Consider the following 18,603-nt stretch of genomic DNA (forward strand, 5'->3'; position numbering starts at 1 on the left):
TGTGATGCTTAGCCGCGCCGCATAATAATCCCGTTATCTCAATCAAACTTAGACATGTAGATATTATTAATTTCGTGCTGTGCTTAACAGCAAAGGGAGAAACTGTGAAAGTACAACTCAAAACCACGTCTTTATCGCTCTCTGTATCAGCACAGCTACTCTATGGCTAGCTCACTATTACCGTCTCTTACTCTGCAGTTGTGGAGTCACAATTTCTGAGATCATGAGTGCCCCCTTCCATGAGGCACGAAAACTGCCTGCCTCACCTCGAATCTGTTCTCTGCCGTTTATGATCTCTCCTCAGGACACGAAACGCGTTACACACTCAGTTGGTGACAATAGAAACACAGTACATTACATACATAAGCTAAATTATTGAAAATCAGTTCATACATTAAATGTTTTTAACCATTTTATTGGCGATGTACAGACAGGAGGAGCATGCTCTCATAGAATGGCAACCGGTGCAGTTAGCGAGAGGTTGCGCAATCCCAGGTGAGGCTCGGCTCACTGCTGCCTCACCGGCTTCGCTTCCAAGCATTTGAAAGAAAATTCAGCGATTTTGAAGAAAAAAATAATCAGATTTGGTTAAATTAAATGAAAACACGTGATGGTGTTTTCTTTGTCTTGATGGTGTTTTCTTTGTCTTCCCATTTAGACACATGACAGTAAAGAGCATCTTGCTATGATGGAGAGAGTCCTGGGTCCGATCCCTACAAACCTCCTGGAGAAAACCAAGTAAGCATTCATTTATAGTTCTAACAATAAATATTTGGATTGTGCCATTCTAATTTTGATCGAAAATACTTCCTGTTTCTGCAACTCATTTTACACAGGTAATATTACATTTTGTAATAATCAAAGCTATTACCTATAATTTTTACTGCTAAAAATGTTCAGTACAGTGCTACGTGATTATTCTGACAAAAAGCACCTAAAATATTACTTAGTCAAAAGGAAAGTATTACAATTGGGTTTTATTGAGCACAAACTCTTGATCAAAATGGCAGCATTTTGCCTCATCTGTAAAACTTCTTTCCTCAGTTTGTTGGATTTTCCCCTCAGCTTAAAGCTGTTTTTAATTCGAGAGGATTAAGTGTACTCCTCCTCTGCTAATTCTTATGTTCAACTTTTATTCTTTCATTGAATTTTTCACAAGGAGTAGAAGTGGCATAGATTAAGCATGAGACGTTTGCTTTAGTCTAAACATTTGCATGTCATATAGGAAACGACGATATGTTCACCGAAACAAGTTGGACTGGGATGTTCACAGCTCTGCCGGGAGATACGTCAAGAAACACTGCAAACCCCTCAAGGTACGTGGTTCATTGTGGAAATAGAATTATTTAAATGCATCTTAAAACAAAAGCAAGTGCACGCTTTTCTTCATGCAGAAATTCAGTTCTACTTCCTCATTTTGCTATTGTAGTAGAAGTAATCACTTTCAAACTCGTTCTCCTCCACAGCATTACATTGTATCTAGAAGTGAAGACCACCGGCTGCTCTTTGACATGATAGAGAAGATGATGGAGTACGACCCATCGAAGCGCCTCAGCCTGGAGCAGGCCCTTCGACATCCCTTCTTCGACTGCTACTACAAGAGCAGCAGTAGCCGGAAGAGCGGCAGCCGAGGCAGCAGCACCAGGAGCTCCAGCAGCAGCAGTGGCGGTAGCAAATGAGGCCGAACCTCTCAATATATAGACCTACCTGTTACCATGATGGTTCAATCGGCCTCTATATCCTGACTCTCCAGGAGAGATCTACTCTTGACTGCATCAGTCACCGCCCTGCTTTGCTGTCCTGTCCATTAAACTGCTGTTTGGTCGCACTCATAAAGTTCTCATTTCTTTTGCCATTTAGATGTCAAGTTCAACCGTTTGTTTTTTGTTTATTTAAATTGTAACATTTACGCTTATGCCTCTTTAAATTATGGGATTTTTAGTTTGTATATTTAATTGACATGGGTAAAAGAGTTGATTCTTGCTTAACAGTGCTTTCTTTTGGATTGTGAATGTATAATCTACATTGCAGGGTGAAAATTTGTACATAGTCTTTGTTTCCATTTTTCATTGACTGGTTATGTATTTTTTGCATTATACGTCTCAATAAACGTGACCAGAAAGATCTAAACGATGCGTAAGCGTTTTCATTATAAGCAGTACCTTTAGTAATCCACATGATGGCGGCATGGAGCCCTTTTCTATTAAAAGACGATCACCTGAACTTAACCAGATCATCTGAATTCCCATCAAGAACGGATTTAAAAAAAAAATAAATAAATACCGAGGTGGTGAGTTTATCGAAGCTGCAGATTTTGGAAAATTATGTAAGGTTTTCAACCAAAACATTTTATTTTTCTGTGGGCAGGTTCGACCTTTACTGAACATTGTAAGATTGGTACTGACTTGTTTCAACAACCGTAAATAAAAGTATTAAGTTATTCAAAAGGTTTAATTGTTCCCTAAATTGAGAGATTCATTAGTAAACCAGTCTCGGGAGAGTCAGCGCATAATGAGCTGTGCGTCCTTAGTGGGCTCCGTTTGTTCTCCGGGTTATTCTCACACCCAGTTGTCAATCTGCAGCCTCCCACGTGGTCAGGCAGGGCGGCGTAGCCACACCAGTTTATCGCGCAACTTTTAGAAAGGAAAACATCTGATCCAATCGTATCCCCGCAGAAAGCTCCGATGTGAGTCTTTTCTGGTTGGTCTCCGCGTTGCTCCCATCTGTCCGTGGTTCAAACCCTGCGCGCACTGCTGCTTCCTCTTACTCCAGGACAAATTTAGGATTGCGCTTTGAAGCCTGAGCCCACTGTGCTGCTGTCTGGTGTTGTTACTGAGTCAGGAGCGCTGCTTACTTACTTCACCGAACTTTATTGCAACTTGTTGACAGGACTGCATCAACAAAAAGAAGGAATTTCGGTTTGGTTCTGGTCACCGTTTGGGAGTTTTGAAGCATGGAGAAAGCCAGCAGCGGGTCTAACGGGGAAAGCAAGCCGGTGTGTCAGTGTGCCACCAAGTCTGGAGTCCAGCAGTGGCTGCCTGGCTTTCCCATCGCTCTCTGCCTGCTCATGTCTCTGAGCTCAGTCACCGTGTGTCTAGTGATGAGCTTCAGGACCCACCGGCTGGAGAACCGGCTGCACATGGAGATGGACAAGGCGCCCATCCTCCAGGCTCCGCAGAGGTCTTTCAAGTACGAGGATGGGACTCTCGTTTCAGAGCTCAGCGCCACAGTGGGAACGCTTGTGGAGGAGGTACATGATGAAAATCGATTATTTTTGATAAAAAAATATGTGGTGGTTGGGAATATCTCCTGGTCTGCGCCATTAGGGATTGGAGGAGAACATAGTCTACTGCTAGACTCCTCAATAAATTATAGATGGACCAATCAATCAGCCATATGTGGGAAAACATCAATTTTATCTTGATCGGCTCTGATGATCATCAGTGCAGAAAAAAATGGGGTTTTCCCCCTCTGTCTATCAAATCATCAAACTAATAACTTCCTTCCAACTTTTTTTTGTTTTTTAAACACAACCAACAACACACACTATGGCATTTTTACAAGTTTAATAAAGGACAAGATTTAGAGACATGAGGCTTTTACAGGTGTGATCCTGTAATTCTTTGTTTTGTGATTGATTTAAAATTGCTATTTCTGTCAGAAGTCACGTAGCACATACTTTTTCCTCTTAAAAAAATGAATCTTCAAGTCAGACCTCCAAGAAAACCAGAAATTGGTGTCCACTAGGAAAAAGCCTGATCAGTGCATCTGTACGACCAGTTGTAGTAGACATTTACCCATGTCTTCATTTAAGCTAGATAAGGACTTTATGTGAGAGACAGGGAGCTTGTACAACATTATAACCCATCCTATGGCCATGCAAATAGAAGTTTCATTGTTAGAAATATTCTATTTCTTACTCTGTTTTGTGTGTTTTCAGAAAGTGGCAGCTCTGATGCCGAAATTGCGGACCGCTAGGGATGTTGGCCAAGAGTGCTCCTGTCCTCCAGGTACCTGTATCTGTTTTTTTTTTGTTTGTTTTTTTTAATCTTTAATATCTGCCATTACCAAAACAGACAAAACACACAAAACATGCTGTGCAAACAGTTTTATCTGCTCCTAAACTGGAGGATTTGTGAAGTCTGAATGATTTCTCTCAGAACATGACTTTTGGACATTTGGGACGTCCAGCCTGATCCCTCCTGTGTCCATCGGGGGGCTGATGTTCGCCTCGGTAGACGGGGCCAGTTGTGTGCCAGGACAGGCTCTGCTGGACTTGTGGTGTTTATTACAGGGGGTTTGTGATAGTTCCCCCGGTGGGGAATGGCGTGTGCTCCACATCATGTTACACACACAGTTCCCTGTAATGCCTGTGGTTTGAAGAAAGATGCTATCTCTCTTATTTGGGGTTAAGTTGCTGATTTGGTGTGATGTACGTGCTGAGAGGTGCCCACACATACGGGTGAGGTCCGAGCTCCTGTTTGAGTGACCTGCCAACCAACTGTGTATTTGATAGCTTACATATTTTACTTGACCTATGGAAGGGGAAGCCGTATAGGCCAAATCCTTTGCCTTCTTGCAACAGGATGTGTGTCTGCGTGTGCGTGGTTGTGTGAGAGTGTGTGTTTTAGTGAAGCTGACATTCAGACAATCTGGTTTTTTTTTTTTTTTTAGATTTTTAAAACATTTTCTCTGGAGGTTTAGCAAACTTAGCTGGATTAATCATATTCAATTCTGCAGCAGTATTTACAGTCGAAAGGTTATTTCTAAAACGAATAAACTCCGAACACTGCATTTGCATCTTGTTGTCAACATTTTTACTTTTTTTTTTCTTTTGCAAACAAAAACTTCTTCATATTTAATTTTGATTTAAAGTGGGGGATCATCAAAGTGATGCATTATTGTGAAGGGGAAGGAGGTCAAAGGGTTTTTGTAAAATCTTTTGCAAAAATCTAAATTCTTAAAAATTCCCCAGAGCATGATTCTGCCACTCACATGCCTTAGTGTTATGTGCTGTATCTCCCAAACACCACATGTCCACTATATGGCTGAGGTTAACTTTAAACAATAATTTTCATGGCTGAATTTAATCCGTTTTCTGTAACACGTCACACTTTTTAGATATTTGTTAGTTGTTAAATGCATCCCTTTGTGTAGGTCTGTCACATAAAATCCTAACAAAAACAATGTGAAGTTTGTGGCTGCAAGGTCACAACATGTAAAAATGTTTACAGTGCTGTCCTTTTTACCTAATACTTTGTTACTTTACTTTTAACTTAAATATATTCCGAGTTGTCATAGAATGTTTTCTGATTAGGTTGACCTTATGTTGCCCCTTTAATTCAGAGCCAGTTACTACATAATATCATTTGCTTGCTTGACTGTATATTAATGTTTTCATGAACTGTTGACGAATCGAACGATTTTTTCATTGAAAGCCAATCTCCTATTTCAACTATTCATGAGTCTATTTAAAGTTCTTTCCTCTCAGTTGCTGGTCTGGCGATGTGGTTTCTTTTTGTCTTTAGTAAAACAAAGGACCGTGTTGTTTGTTTCGGCTTTGATGTGAGGGTCTGCTTGTGAACGTTTTTGTTTTGGCCTTTGCTTTTGCAGTTAGATTGCCCAATACATTCTTGTTACAATCTCTACACAAAAAGCATTTGTTACCAAAGGAAAAAAAAAAGTGACACTCTGCACACTCGTGTGCGTGCGTGCGTGCGTGTGTGTGTGTGTGTGTGTGTGTGTGTGTGCGTGTGCGCGCACACATGATACATCAGTTACTCAATAATATGCAGGTATTTGAATGCGCTTACTTGTCTGCATCCCATCTGCATGCTTGTGAGAAAGTTTACGGTTCATATCACGGAGGCATGTGGGGTGCCTGAGTGGCGCACATCAGAGTTCTGGAACCTCGGCCTTTGAGGGGGCCGACAGAAGCCTCCCAACACGCCTCTGTAAGAAGAGACCCTCCTCTCCCTTTAGCACCAGCTCCCAGCATCTGAAACTCGAGCTCTTCCACCTCTGGTATCACAGGCCGAGGTATTTCTGCCCGTCTGTGTGAGCGAGAGCCGCGCTGCCACACATCATGAGAGGCATTTCTGCCATTGGAGTTATGCCCGACACATCAGGGTGCTTGGCTTTCAACCGTGCATGACAAGCCGCACGCCAACAGGGGGCAGCATTTCTGCAGCTGATTCTGGGACGACGAGGTATTAAGCTCTTTCGAGGATGACTCTGAGAGGCACTTCTTGCACTTGTTAAGAAAAATTCACTCATAAGGTTAAACGTCTTGGCTAAGAAAAACGGGGAGACGGCATCATGCGATCCACCGCTTTCATCCGAGGAACCTTTTCACCCCTCGCGTCTTCACTTTGTGACACTTTTATGCTCTGAGATACAACATGGCCAGCAGCTGTTAAGTCTCAGGCAAACTGTCACTGAGAACAACTCTGCTTACAAGCTTCAGGTGTTTGCAGTTAGCACCCAGCCGCTCTCTCTCTCGACTGGCTCGCACACACTACGCACAGCTTGCCTGCCATACAAACCCTCATTACTTGCACTTGAACACCTCTCTGGTGCCTGCAGTAATTAGAGCCATGTGGAGGCTGTTTGTGTCCTGTGTAGAACAGGGTGTATTGTCATGTTTCTCCAGCTTGCGTTTAGAAGCTGTTTAACAAGGCTGATTCCAGACCGGGAGGAAGCTACAAAGTAAAGGATCCTCTTTTTACAGCCGCCTCATAGTGAGGACCTTCACCTTGGTTTGCCTTTTGTGTCTGTTTGGACAGTTGGTCACACAGAACAAGCAATTACATGATCTTTAGAGCCCATCTTTAAATGGTTAAGGGGCTGAGCTTGTTAAGTGTGTGCTGTGCATCAGTCTTTGGTGGTACATGTAAGGTTAAGAGGTCAGGCCTGCTGTTGTGCAATCAGATCACTTTCAATCAGATATGGGGTCATTTGGACACTGAAGGGGACATGCTGTCATTTCAGAAGTGTAGACCAGTACAAACTAGTGCATAATTGTAAATCAGATAGAAAAAAGATGGCAGTTTAGTTCTTTACAAGTAAAACGGTTAGAAGTGTGCCAGGCAATTGTGTTCAACTGCCTTATAAAATATTAGTTTTGCACTCCAAAAGGCTGTTGTTGAAAGCAAAAAGGTTGCGTGTGGTGGAAAAAACTAACACTGCCCATCACCCTGAACACACCGTACATGCGGGGACGTGTTTCTCTTGAAGGGACAGTGAAGCTAGTCAGAGTTAATGGGAAGATGAACGGGGGGCTAACACAGGAATATACTTGAAGAAAACTTGTCAGAGGCTGCAGACGTTTTGAGTTTTAGGTGAAAGTGTTAAACTCATGTGAATGCTGCAGACCGGAGTTCAGTTTAGATTCTGTTGCAAGACTTCAAGTTTGATATTCACAAAAAGAACATTTTGTGAGAACATTAAGCAGGTTTTTAGTATCTCCATGTGCTATTCTAGTAGAGACCAAGTTTGAAAAATATAAAGGCAGCTATTCTTCTTCGAGCTACTGGAATATCTTACTAGTTGTGTCTAATCTGACAGTTTTGTAGGGTTGTCAAAGAAGAACGTTAGTCTCTTAGTATACAGGGATGGTACATCAAAAACCTGTCAGCTGTAATTGTGATGGAAGATGTTTCTTATAAATATTTTAAGAATGACGTATAGGTTTCATTCATTTCAAAATTGGGTACAACTGTATGTCAGTCTGTCACATAAAATCTTTGTACAATACATTGAAATTTGCAGTTCTAATACGAGAAGATTTTGAAAGCTGCAGGAGTTTGAATACTCTTGCAAAAATCTATTCCTGCCAGAAAATGTAGAAAGTACAGCTTTATTTATGTGATGTTGTCGGTGTTGACGGATATGTCTGGAGATCCATCTTTCACCTTGGAAGCACAGAGGTAGCCTCAAGTTCTCCGTGTCCTGGATTCCCACCTGAAAAGGAAGGAAAAAGTCACTTTTTTTGCGGGGAGAGATGAAGCTGTGCGATTTGACCGACAACCCCCACGGCAACATTTTGTTTTTAAAGCCGTTGTAAATCAGACAGGAAGCTTGCTGCTACCTACAGGCCCACAAACCTATGACCACAGGAAGAATACATAGCACATATAAGAACCAGTAATAAGGACCATTAATGGCCACTCTAAAACAATAACAGCAGGAAATGTGTCTCCCTAAGTGGCCTCGTTTTGGATTCGTTTCACGAAGGCCCGCGGCAAGTTCAGAGCGCCAGACCAGAGCAACACACCCAGCTCTGTGTGTGAGAATTTTACCTGTGCGTTTGTTTTGATGTCCTCAGGCGCATGTTTAGCGAAGGCTTCGAAAAGCGACCGGCTGCACATTCACGATGTATGAGGTCGGTTATGAAGAGGGTATCCTGTGGCGCAAAATCCAGGTGGCTTTATTGCTTTATGCTGCAGGGGGGATGGGGATTTCAAACTGGGGAGTTAAATATACAATCTTTAAAAGGCAAGCTGCTCTCTACCCTGCTGCTGCAAAAAGTCAACGTATAAGCCCCGGTTGGAGAATAGGGTTCAAACATTTAAGTTTCTCTTTATTTAAGAATTATTTTTACCTAATGGTTTGACAGTGTCACCGATTAATTTGTTGCGACTTGATTGGCAGACAGTCATCTGTTGGCTCTACGTCGAATCTTGGCAGCTGAGATTCACAGCTGTTGTTTGAACCTTGTCTTCTCAGGTTACACCCGCCCCTCAATTTCTATGTCCGCACATCTTCTTTCATTACTCTAAGAAGGGAATATAGAAGTGACTGACTCCTCATGATATCTTCTTCTTATTGTGAGGATTGTGGAAGGCTTAAGTGTGCTCAGTTCATTTTGTCACAGGAAAGGTGAACACAAACTCTTGGATAGCTGGAATTTTTTTTTTTTTTTTTTTTCTGCATGGGGCCCCTTTTCTGAGGTCTCAGTTTGGGCTTTGGATTTGGGTTGAAGAGGCATTTCTGGATAAATAACTGCATTCTTCCGTATGGAGTTTAACAGGTTTTACTGTAAATCTATCAATTGCTTATTCTCAGTCAAAATAATATATTACGCAATGTAACGATAATGACGGCGACTCTCCTCTCTTTGCATTATGTTTTTAAAATGTAGCTAAGAAAAGTAATTATTAAAGTAACTAATTAATTTAGAAAAAAAAAATATTTAGTGTAGTGACTGGATTTGTGAAGTAAAATGGTAATTAGTAGTTGATTACTATTCTCGGGTAGCTTGAGCAACAACAATGACTTTAAGTTTCCTGACACATGCTGCTGTTGTCTGTATTCAAATGACTCGGAAGAGAGCAGCACTCAGAAAACAGAGCCTGCCCGTGTTTTATGTTGTTCTGTAATGTAAAACATGAGGTTGTTATTAAGATGTGACAACAAAGATTTTCAACGGTGGTTTGAGCACTCACTCGTCCTGAAAATCCATGAAAAGCCCTTAAGAACTCCTCAGGCTGACGAGAAGATGCACATTTTTTAAATATATTTTTAGGCTAATTCATTCCTCTCAGCATTACTCTTCTGTCCACTTGACCTCAAAGCCTGTGAGACGTAAATTTCATTATCTGTGGCTGTCCACTTGGACATCTGTGTGCAGTCCATTTTTTCCCCCCCCATGCTGACACTGGGCACCAAAGTTGAAAATAATACTCTCAGTCAGATTGTGGCATCAAACAGTTTTAAGAAATCTATTTTTACATCACACTGGCTTTGTGACATAGTGGACAAGTATAAATTAGGTCAGGCAAAGTTCATCTGATATTCCAGACATATTATTTTCATGTATAACTGGCACACAGGGTTCCTGAAATATAATATCCTATCGAAGCAGTCGTTTATGGTTATGACGTTGCAAATATTCTAAATATTGATATTGTGATGATGATTGGGATGCATTATGTTGTGCAGCATTAGTTGGCTGGTCTGAATTTCTGACACTATCATAAATCTCTTGGTGTAAAGAATGACACTACATTTTGGAGAAATGGTCAAACCTTTGTTTATTCTCTTTCAAATCAAACAGCAAATCTCCCCATAATAAAGAACACGTTGTTTCATGTTGTACATGTTAATTTCCAAAAAAAAAAAAAAATCACATTAAAACTCAGGTTTTTACTCAAATACGTCAGTGGAACCTCCTTCAGGTGAGCTTATTTGCACCTGTGTGTGAGAGTCCTCTCTTGAAAACCAATTTTATCTCAATGATGCACATCACCCACTTGGACCCTTCTCCCCCTGTCTCTCATCAGCGTTCTTATTAAAGTTAGCTTTGTGAAACCGCAGTGTTTAACAGCAGGGCCGACATTCTTCCTTTCGAAAAAATAAACAGCTGGACACAGGCCGGCCAGTCAGCAGCCCATGGAGGCCCAGAAGGACTTCAGGAACTCGTAGATGAGAAAAAGATTGTGTGCCATGCACCAGCATGCAAATGATGCAGAACTTGAAAGAACAACAACATGGAACTGTATGAAAAAGAAAAAAAAAATCATCCTGTATTTGTAGTTCTGACTCAAAGTAAACATTGCTGGTTATGATTGTTAGTTGCAAAACATCATACAAGCTGTCAGAATGAATTCAATTCATAATAACCCGGATATTATGTTGAGTTGGTAAAAACACATAACATGGTGTTTTATTTTTTTCCTTTTAAATGATTTTGTATCCATATGTTCATATTTAAAAATCAAACTGCTGGCAGCCTCTTTTTGGCTGCGAGTGCAAATGGTCTCTTCAAATAGAGCCAGCTATTGAGCAACAGCTATTCGAGGGACATGTTTATGTTTATGTCATTGTCTTTCCCAGGAAAGTCAGAGATCTCAGGAAGTAGCAAGAAATTAGTTTTCCCAACTCCTTATTGTGATGCCAGGACATGGAAACCAGAATTGTTTTTATGCACAACGCCAACATAAACATGGAAAGATGAATGTTGCTGCATCCACAACAGTTAGAAAGTTCACATGTACTATGTATACATTCACCTCCTCTAATATTTGGTTATATTTCTAAACTAAACTATGGCATTTGGAAGCTATTGGGAAGCTTTTAGCGTCGTTCTGGCTACAATATTTAACTTGGTAGAGAGCTCATTTAAATTGACTGGTTATCTAACGGGGACTCGGGGTTCATGGATAGTTTACAAACTGTCTGCAACTGCAGTCTTCAGTGGTTGGTGTCATGCAACTTTTAGATACGCCTCTGCTACAACACACCTGAATCAAATAATTAGGTCATCAGCAGGACTCTGAAGAACTCAGAGGAGGTAATTCATCCATTTCTTTGAGGTGTGTTGGGCCAGGGAGTTCACTAAAAGTTGTAGTAGGACCTCAATCCCATAGACTATGGGAGGGATTGAGCTCAGGCCATTCTAGAAACTTGGTGTTAACCTGCTTTATCCATTCCAGAACCAGTTTTGATGTGTCTTTGATCATTGTTCTGAAGGGTCATCCCATTCTCCCAGTTTTAACAATTTTACCAGAGGAAATGAGAGGCTAAGATGTTTAGAAACGCCAGTCTCTCAGTTCACAGTGAAGCGAGTTCCAGGTTCTCATGGTCTGAAAGGGTCTGGGTCAAGAAAGAATCACCTGCTCCAAAATCAACACCTTCAAGCTAAACTGAAGTCTTACAGACAGAGGAAACACTTAGCCACAATAATAACAAGTCTGGAGGAGCCAATCAGAATACTTTACCAACTATCAAGCATGGAGGTGGTCGAATCATGCTATGGGGGCTTTTTTCAGACAGTTGGTTTGGTATGTTGCCTATGGTTGGATAAAATAATGAAGGAGGTCTACTTCCACATTCCTCAGCTTCCCCTCGTATCAACAGCTTGGACAAAGCTGGGTGTGGCAATTGGACAACTTCAGAAAATGTCATCAGCTTCGAGCGGAGGTCTACAGTTTATGTTTGAACTTGTCTTTGTAATCATTGCCATGTGTACCAAGCGTGGATTAAATAATATCGTCATTTAATTTCAAGTGTTTTTTGACAAGCAATGAAGATCTTTGTCACGTTATCATGTCACCTAGAGAAATAAAACAATTGTAGCTGCAAATTTGCTGAGCATAAGAAGACTTTTATCCACAGCTGTATACATCACACACAAAGACACTTCCTGGATACACAAGAACAGCAGGAGCAAATCCAAGCACCAGAAGTTACATTGATAGATTCTTTGAAAAAGAGCATATTGTATTAAAGAATGCAAACATACTGTTACAGGCAAACAATTTGATGGGGAAATGAATGCAGCTTCCAAATGTGCAATGTAAGTAAAGCGAGTTAGTTTAATCAGTGCCATGAGATTGAGTTTAATGAATTGCAGCTAGACAAATATTTACACTCGCCATCCAAAATGAGGCATCAGTCACCGTATATACTCTTTGCATCAAAGTAAAAACGTGATTTATGCGAACATCTGATCTGCTGCCTTTCAAACAACAACGATTTGTCTGACGCTCTTAATTTTCCAAGCACAGATTGTTTCCAATTGACCAGAGGGAGCATCAAAAGCATCACATGGTGCGTGAAAACCACAGGGCTATAACTCAACATCTCAGCCTTGGACTGATTTAAGACAACTGCCGCAAAATTATTCCTGCTGTTTCTGGAGCTTTTAACTTGGCAAAGACCCTTTGAAACGTTGAAAAGGCAATTTTTCTATTCCTGTTTCTCTTGTCATGGACTTACAGTATATATTTGCATTGATTTGTTTTGTCCTTAATTTGTTTCTCAGCACAATGCACTACAGATCTTTAATTATTAAAAGGCGCCTCAAATTATTTGAGGGGTTGACATATTTTCTGGGTGAGGCAGAGTGGCATTGGATGCAGGAGGTACAGGGGCTTATGTGGCAGCGCTGAGCAGACGCAGACCTAAATGTGGAAACTATTATGGTGTTTTCTTTAATTAGCCCAAGTGGCAGGTGACAAGGTGAACAGCTTTTTAATAGAGGAGCAGACAAACTCTTTAACACCAGCAGGTGGCCGACAGCGCGCCGAGGTCAAACTGGTCCTCTCCTGTCTGCATTCAGTCTGAAATTTAAAAAGTCTCTCTCATCAGCTTCTGTTTTAAAAAGGAAAAACAATCTTGTTCCTTGAATATATTTAGCATATGAAGTTTGCTAGCAGGCTCTAACTAAACGGGATAAGATTTCCACTTTGGGTGTGGAGCATTGGAAATAAGTTCCCAGCATATTCTTTGGCCTCCAAAACGCCAAAAATTATTCGATCGGGAATGTGAAAACCAGCTGCAGGATGGGACTTTTGTGAGCACACCTGGATTTATTTGGGCAGATTGCATCTTTGGATATAAACTCAGGAGGTAGGATGGAGGTAACATTAGGTCAAAGGTTGTTTATCTTGTATCTTTTGCAGAGCTTGGAAGAAATTAACGAAGCAGACTTATCGCTCTGTTTCATAGCGAGGGAATATTGTTGGAGGTGTAGGCAATCCAGATGGTCTCATTGTGCAGATGTGTTTCTGTGTGCTGTAAAAGCTCCTGGATGGACTCATCACTCTCCCAGCACCATTTTAATGAGAACTGGGATCATAAAACCGGGCCTGAGACCTTTGAACATGCCCGCAGCAACAATGGTGCCTATTACAGTATGTATATGTCAGGGCAGTTCAACAAGGCCATGGCAGAGGCAGTGCTAGAAAGCTTTCAGCAACTTAACACCTGTGGCTAGTTAATTTGTCACATAACAGACAGGATCTTCATTGCAGATATTCATCATTTTATTCCTCTAAGACTGCTTTCTAAAGTGTAGCCCTTTGCATCTGGTAAAAAAAAAACATTATTTTCCAAGATGGGCATGAAAGGGCATAATGCTATAACCTCAACAAAAGGTTACGGCAATATATTTTGTTAAAATATATTTCAACAACCATTTCTCGGGGAAACTCTTGTACCTTTTTAAATATCTTCTGAAGGCAAAGGAGAGTAAAATATATCAGAAGCACGAGAATGAGATCTGCGTGTGTGATTGTAAATCATTATTTCAGATGTTGAAGACACTGTTCTTCAAAAGATGGATGGCAGCGTGTCTCTCATTTCTTCTTAAGTTATCCTCACATGCATGCTTGAACATCACGAATATAATTTATACAAGAAGAAAAATTTAAAGAAAACAAAGTTACATTTGTTATTATTAAATATATGATATTCATATTGCAGCTAGAAATAAAAACCTAAGACATTGGCACTAAAAATAATTAAAATCACCAATTTAATTTCCATGAGCATTTTAGGTATCAGAAATTGGGCCTGCTTTCTCTTTACTTTCTACCGTAGCTCATATATTTCCATCGGTCCTTCATTTTCTTCCCCGCCCCCTGAGTCTTAATTCTGTCTCTTGCTTTTTCAGCTCACTATTTCTCATCAGAACTGACTTATTTATGATTCCAGAAGTGTGTATATTTTGCACAGGATCTGGAATCTGGGTTTCCTTGTGGCTGCTGCTTCCAGAGAGGCTCAGTTTGTTCCCAGGTTGTATACATTAACCCAGAGTTCAGCTGGGAATGAGGCTGGAGGAGGGTGAAGATGATTATTTCTCACACGCATACTGTAAACGGAGGACGAAGGGTTGACACACAACGAGGGGGAAAGTTGAACCTAAAATAGCACATCTCTGATTCACCTCGGAAAGTGGAAATATTTTGCGATTGATATGAAACAGACTTGCTTGTATTTGAAACACTGGCTGCATTTCTGAAAACAGCTCAGCCAAATATTATTGGATAGGTGTAAAATGCGCATGACACATTTTGTAAATAGGCTGAAGTTATCTAGTCATTCTGACCACTCAGAGTGGTTTACGCCACAAACTCACACACATTTACATACAGATTGCTGGGCTCTTAAATGTTACTGAGTAGTAAAATTAAGTGTTTTTTGCTGCGAATTCAAGTGTGGGAGTTGTGAGGTTCGGATTTTGCCCAGAGGAACGGAAGATCAGCTCGTAATTGTCACCCACTGAGCAATTAAACGTTTGGGATGTAATAAAAAAAAGTGATAGAATAACCAAATTTCGAAGTGTTGCTTTTCCAGTCAAAATGAAATGCACAAGTCTGTGCAAGAAGGAAAACCTCAAATAGGACAGCTTAACCGAGAGACATGCAGCTGTCTCCAACCATATGCAACACATCTTTGGCTCGACGTCGAACCACAGTAGCTGCAGTTAAACTATCAACATCAGCGTGTGCGAGACAACATCTCTTAAGTTTCTCTCCAGTGATTGGAAGACAGCCATGTACCAGCAATTTGACTGGCCAATAACTCCTGATAACGTGGCAGCACAATTACTGTCGCACTGCATTTTGCTGTTGTTTGGTTGGAGCGTCTATGTGTGTCAGTCCGGCTCCAAACGGCTCGTATTATTAACCAACTTGTCTGTCGCGTTTCCTCTGCGATCATTTCAGCTGAATTAGTACTAACGACTGCACGCTGTTGGACACATGCTCCTTTTTTGGCACCATTAAAGTGAAGCACTGCTGCCGCCGCTGCTCGTTGTGTAACAGGCCAGATGGAGGCGCAGATGGGGGGCAGCAGCTTCTACCGAAACACAGAACAATGCACATGTTGAAACTTTTTTTTTTTTTTAATTTTTATCAGAGTCCCATCTGTTTTGTACATTCTCTGCAAACATTTGTGTGCGTCTGCGTTTTTGTGGCTCGCGTGTTGACTCACCTTGCACATGTGCCGTAGCTTTCATGTGTGTGTGTGTGTGTGAGAGAGAGAGAGAGAGCGATTGAGTGCGTTTCTGTGTGTTCCTCCATCTCTGCGGACCATTTGAGAGCCCCGCGTCCTCTTTGGGGGCTTTCTTATCTGCATGTTCGCCGTTTCACTCAAGGATCATAATAAAATGAGTCCTGAGTGCATCTCGAGAGCCAGGAGAGTATACCACAGATGTCCTGACAGCTCGGGTTTCACGTGAAATATCTCTCCCGAACATGTGGACAACCTATCAAATCCACCATCTTTTACCTCTCACTCATTCTCTTGCTTGCGTCCAAATTGTGTTTCCCCTTCCTCGCTTTGCCTATCTTTTGTACACATCTGGTCTTTTGGACGGTCAACATACAACGCACAAGTTTGCTAGCTGCATCTCGAATGAAACCGGAACATGTTGGAGTATTAGTCATTTAATGGTCAGGCGTGTTTTTTTTTTTTTTCAGGCTTCAGTTTGCGTATTTCTGATCCAAAAGACTGTCAACTGGATCTCTGTGTATTGACATGCATCAGTCGGCCGACATGTGCAAGCGATTCAAGCAGACAGTAAGAGGCGTGCGCACATTTTAATTGCGCTGTCACTCCTCGTCCTTGCCGCTAATGCTCCTTAATACACCCCTTGGAACAAAGCTCGGCTCTTTTCTTGCTTTGTTTATTTACTCGGATTGTTGTCTCACTTCCATGTGGTTCTGATTGTGTGATTTGGAACAAAGACAAAGACACGGATGAGTTGAGAGAGTTGAGAGCGGCGGGAGGGGAGCGTCGAAGAGGCTAATGCGTGCAACACGATTCCAGTGAATGAAACCGGAGATAAATGTGCGATATACAGCTGGAATCTACATTTTTCCTCATTCACTTTTTTTTTTGTCTGTCTTTCACATCTTGCAACAATAAGCAAATATGGTATTACTGCAAACTTATTTCAGCCACAAGCCCCATATGATTCCCTTTACGTTCTAAATAAAAGCTGATTACACCACAGAAATATGTACACACAGTTATAAGTAACCGAAGTGCACCTAAAACACACATCTGCTAGTCATGGGCAGTTTGAGAGTGACCCGACTGCTGGTCAGCTGCCTGAAAAAAAAAGAAAAAAAAAGTCTATATTGCTTTTTTCCTTGTTACAAGAATGAGTAATTTGTTTGGAAATGTTTTAAAGCAAAAGAAGTGCAAAAAACGCTCTGTGATTTTGATTTATAAATTTGCTGAATGTTTGATTTGATCATATGTCATGGTAGTAAAAGCTGCCGCTGACTAGAGAAGCCTGCATCTAATCAAATTTTGAAAGTATGACTGAAATGAGATCGTCAATCAGGTCAGAGGTGGGAACTCTGGCATGTGGCTGCGTTTTTAAATTTGTTCTGTGTGTGAATTAGAGAAGAGACCGACTCCCTCTGGGATCAACACCAGGCTTCACAAGGCAAATGGATTAACTGCAGCACTTACACAATCCTGTATGTTTTTAATCTATAAATCCTGTCCTGGTGTTACTTATTGATCTTTCACTCCTTCCGTTGCTTTGTTTCGTCTTCTTTGTCTGTCGGCTTTCATTCTGATGCATTTCATATTTCACAGCTGTGTTATTAGTCTGTGTGCCTCTATTTATCTTTGCTAGTCAAATCAGAAAATGTTTGATTATTTTTTCCTGGAAAAGTTTTTTGCAGAAATTGTTTTTTCTTTGTTTTCCTATAAATTTCTTTAACTCAGCTTTCCAATGTGATACCTACTCATCTCCGTTTCCTCCTGGATCCCAGAGACAGACAATAGGAAATGAAACACAGAGTCTGGATACTTATCTTTCCTGTCTAGGACATTTATTGTGTGCACATCTGAGTGTCTGGGTTTGTTTTATATTTATGTATTTTGCATAGCACCCAACACCAAATCCCCAGGCCAGCTGTGGCTACAGGGCAGTAGTTGGCACCATTATGGTGTGAATGTGTGCGTGAATGGGTGAATGACTGGATCTAACGTGAAGCGTTTTGGAGTCGTCTGGACTTGATAAAGCACCAAACAAATACAGGCCATTTACCAACAAATGCTGTACAGCAGTTTCCAGTCATTCCAAGTTTCTTTTTACTTTGCTTCTAAGCAGCCAGTTTCTCTTTGTTCTTTGCAACTAGTCACAAAGATGCAATTTTATTTCATTTTTTTAGCTGAAGTGATCAAATAGTGACGTTAACAGAGTCTGACAGTCATCAAAAATAATTTGGAAACGGCATGTTTGTTACCAGTATGATTTTATCCAGGGTTTTGCAGTCACAAATAAGAAAAATGCTGCTTATTTTCATGGGGATAGCTTGCAGAACTCTAACATCGATGAACGAATTTGTGTTTTCTCTAATAATCTAAGTGTTTTTCATTGTGTACAATGAAAAACAATGAAGGTACGTCTGTATTGTGGCCTTTGGCCCCTTGTTTCTCTCTCAATTGAAAGATTCCTCCATGTGACACAGAAAAGCTCAGATACTGACTATTAAAAAATTAGGATGTTCAAAGCGAAAGGCTGTTTATAAGATATGAAAAGTTTTTCTGTACATTTTGTCTATATATGATTATCTAGAATGCAGTGAAATGTTTCAAACCAGAACTTTGGTGATGTTTGCCTACCATTTAAACTAAATCTTGCACATCATTGAAGTTTATATATACAAGACTTAAGTCTATTTAAGTATACATTTGTGCTAAACACAGAATTTATTGGGATTTTCTTTCTTAAATCAGATGGTTCTGCTTGTTCTCTAACCAGAATCCCTCCCTGAACCTTATTAAAGTCCCTAAACAATTGCGTTGGAACAATTTGCTCCAACAAAGAAATGTAGTTCCCGTGTCTAAATA

At 40.8% G+C, this 18,603-nt stretch overlaps 2 protein-coding genes across 3 annotated transcripts in view; both read left to right on the plus strand.

The window, feature by feature from the left end:
- LOC106954980 (dual specificity protein kinase CLK4-like) overlaps window positions 1–1,832 on the plus strand; it is an 11,179-nt gene extending 9,347 nt beyond the window's left edge. For both annotated transcript variants that reach the window (XM_015044871.1, XM_015044872.1), the window contains 3 exons: window positions 659–738; window positions 1,226–1,316; window positions 1,467–1,832. In XM_015044871.1, coding sequence (XP_014900357.1) covers window positions 659–738; window positions 1,226–1,316; window positions 1,467–1,679 — 384 coding nt within the window. In that variant the 3' untranslated portion in view covers window positions 1,680–1,832. The remainder of the gene's footprint in view (window positions 1–658; window positions 739–1,225; window positions 1,317–1,466) is intronic.
- Window positions 1,833–2,157: 325 nt separating this feature from the next.
- Window positions 2,158–18,603, plus strand: part of LOC106954981 (collagen alpha-1(XXIII) chain-like) — a 141,305-nt gene continuing 124,859 nt past the window's right edge. The window contains exons 1-2 of the mRNA XM_015044873.1: window positions 2,158–3,250; window positions 3,941–4,010. Coding sequence (XP_014900359.1) covers window positions 2,954–3,250; window positions 3,941–4,010 — 367 coding nt within the window. The 5' untranslated portion in view covers window positions 2,158–2,953. The remainder of the gene's footprint in view (window positions 3,251–3,940; window positions 4,011–18,603) is intronic.

This window comes from Poecilia latipinna, unplaced genomic scaffold, assembly GCF_001443285.1.
Source record: "Poecilia latipinna isolate Pla-1442-1.1 unplaced genomic scaffold, P_latipinna-1.0 Scaffold694, whole genome shotgun sequence".
Classification (NCBI taxonomy): domain Eukaryota; kingdom Metazoa; phylum Chordata; class Actinopteri; order Cyprinodontiformes; family Poeciliidae; genus Poecilia; species Poecilia latipinna.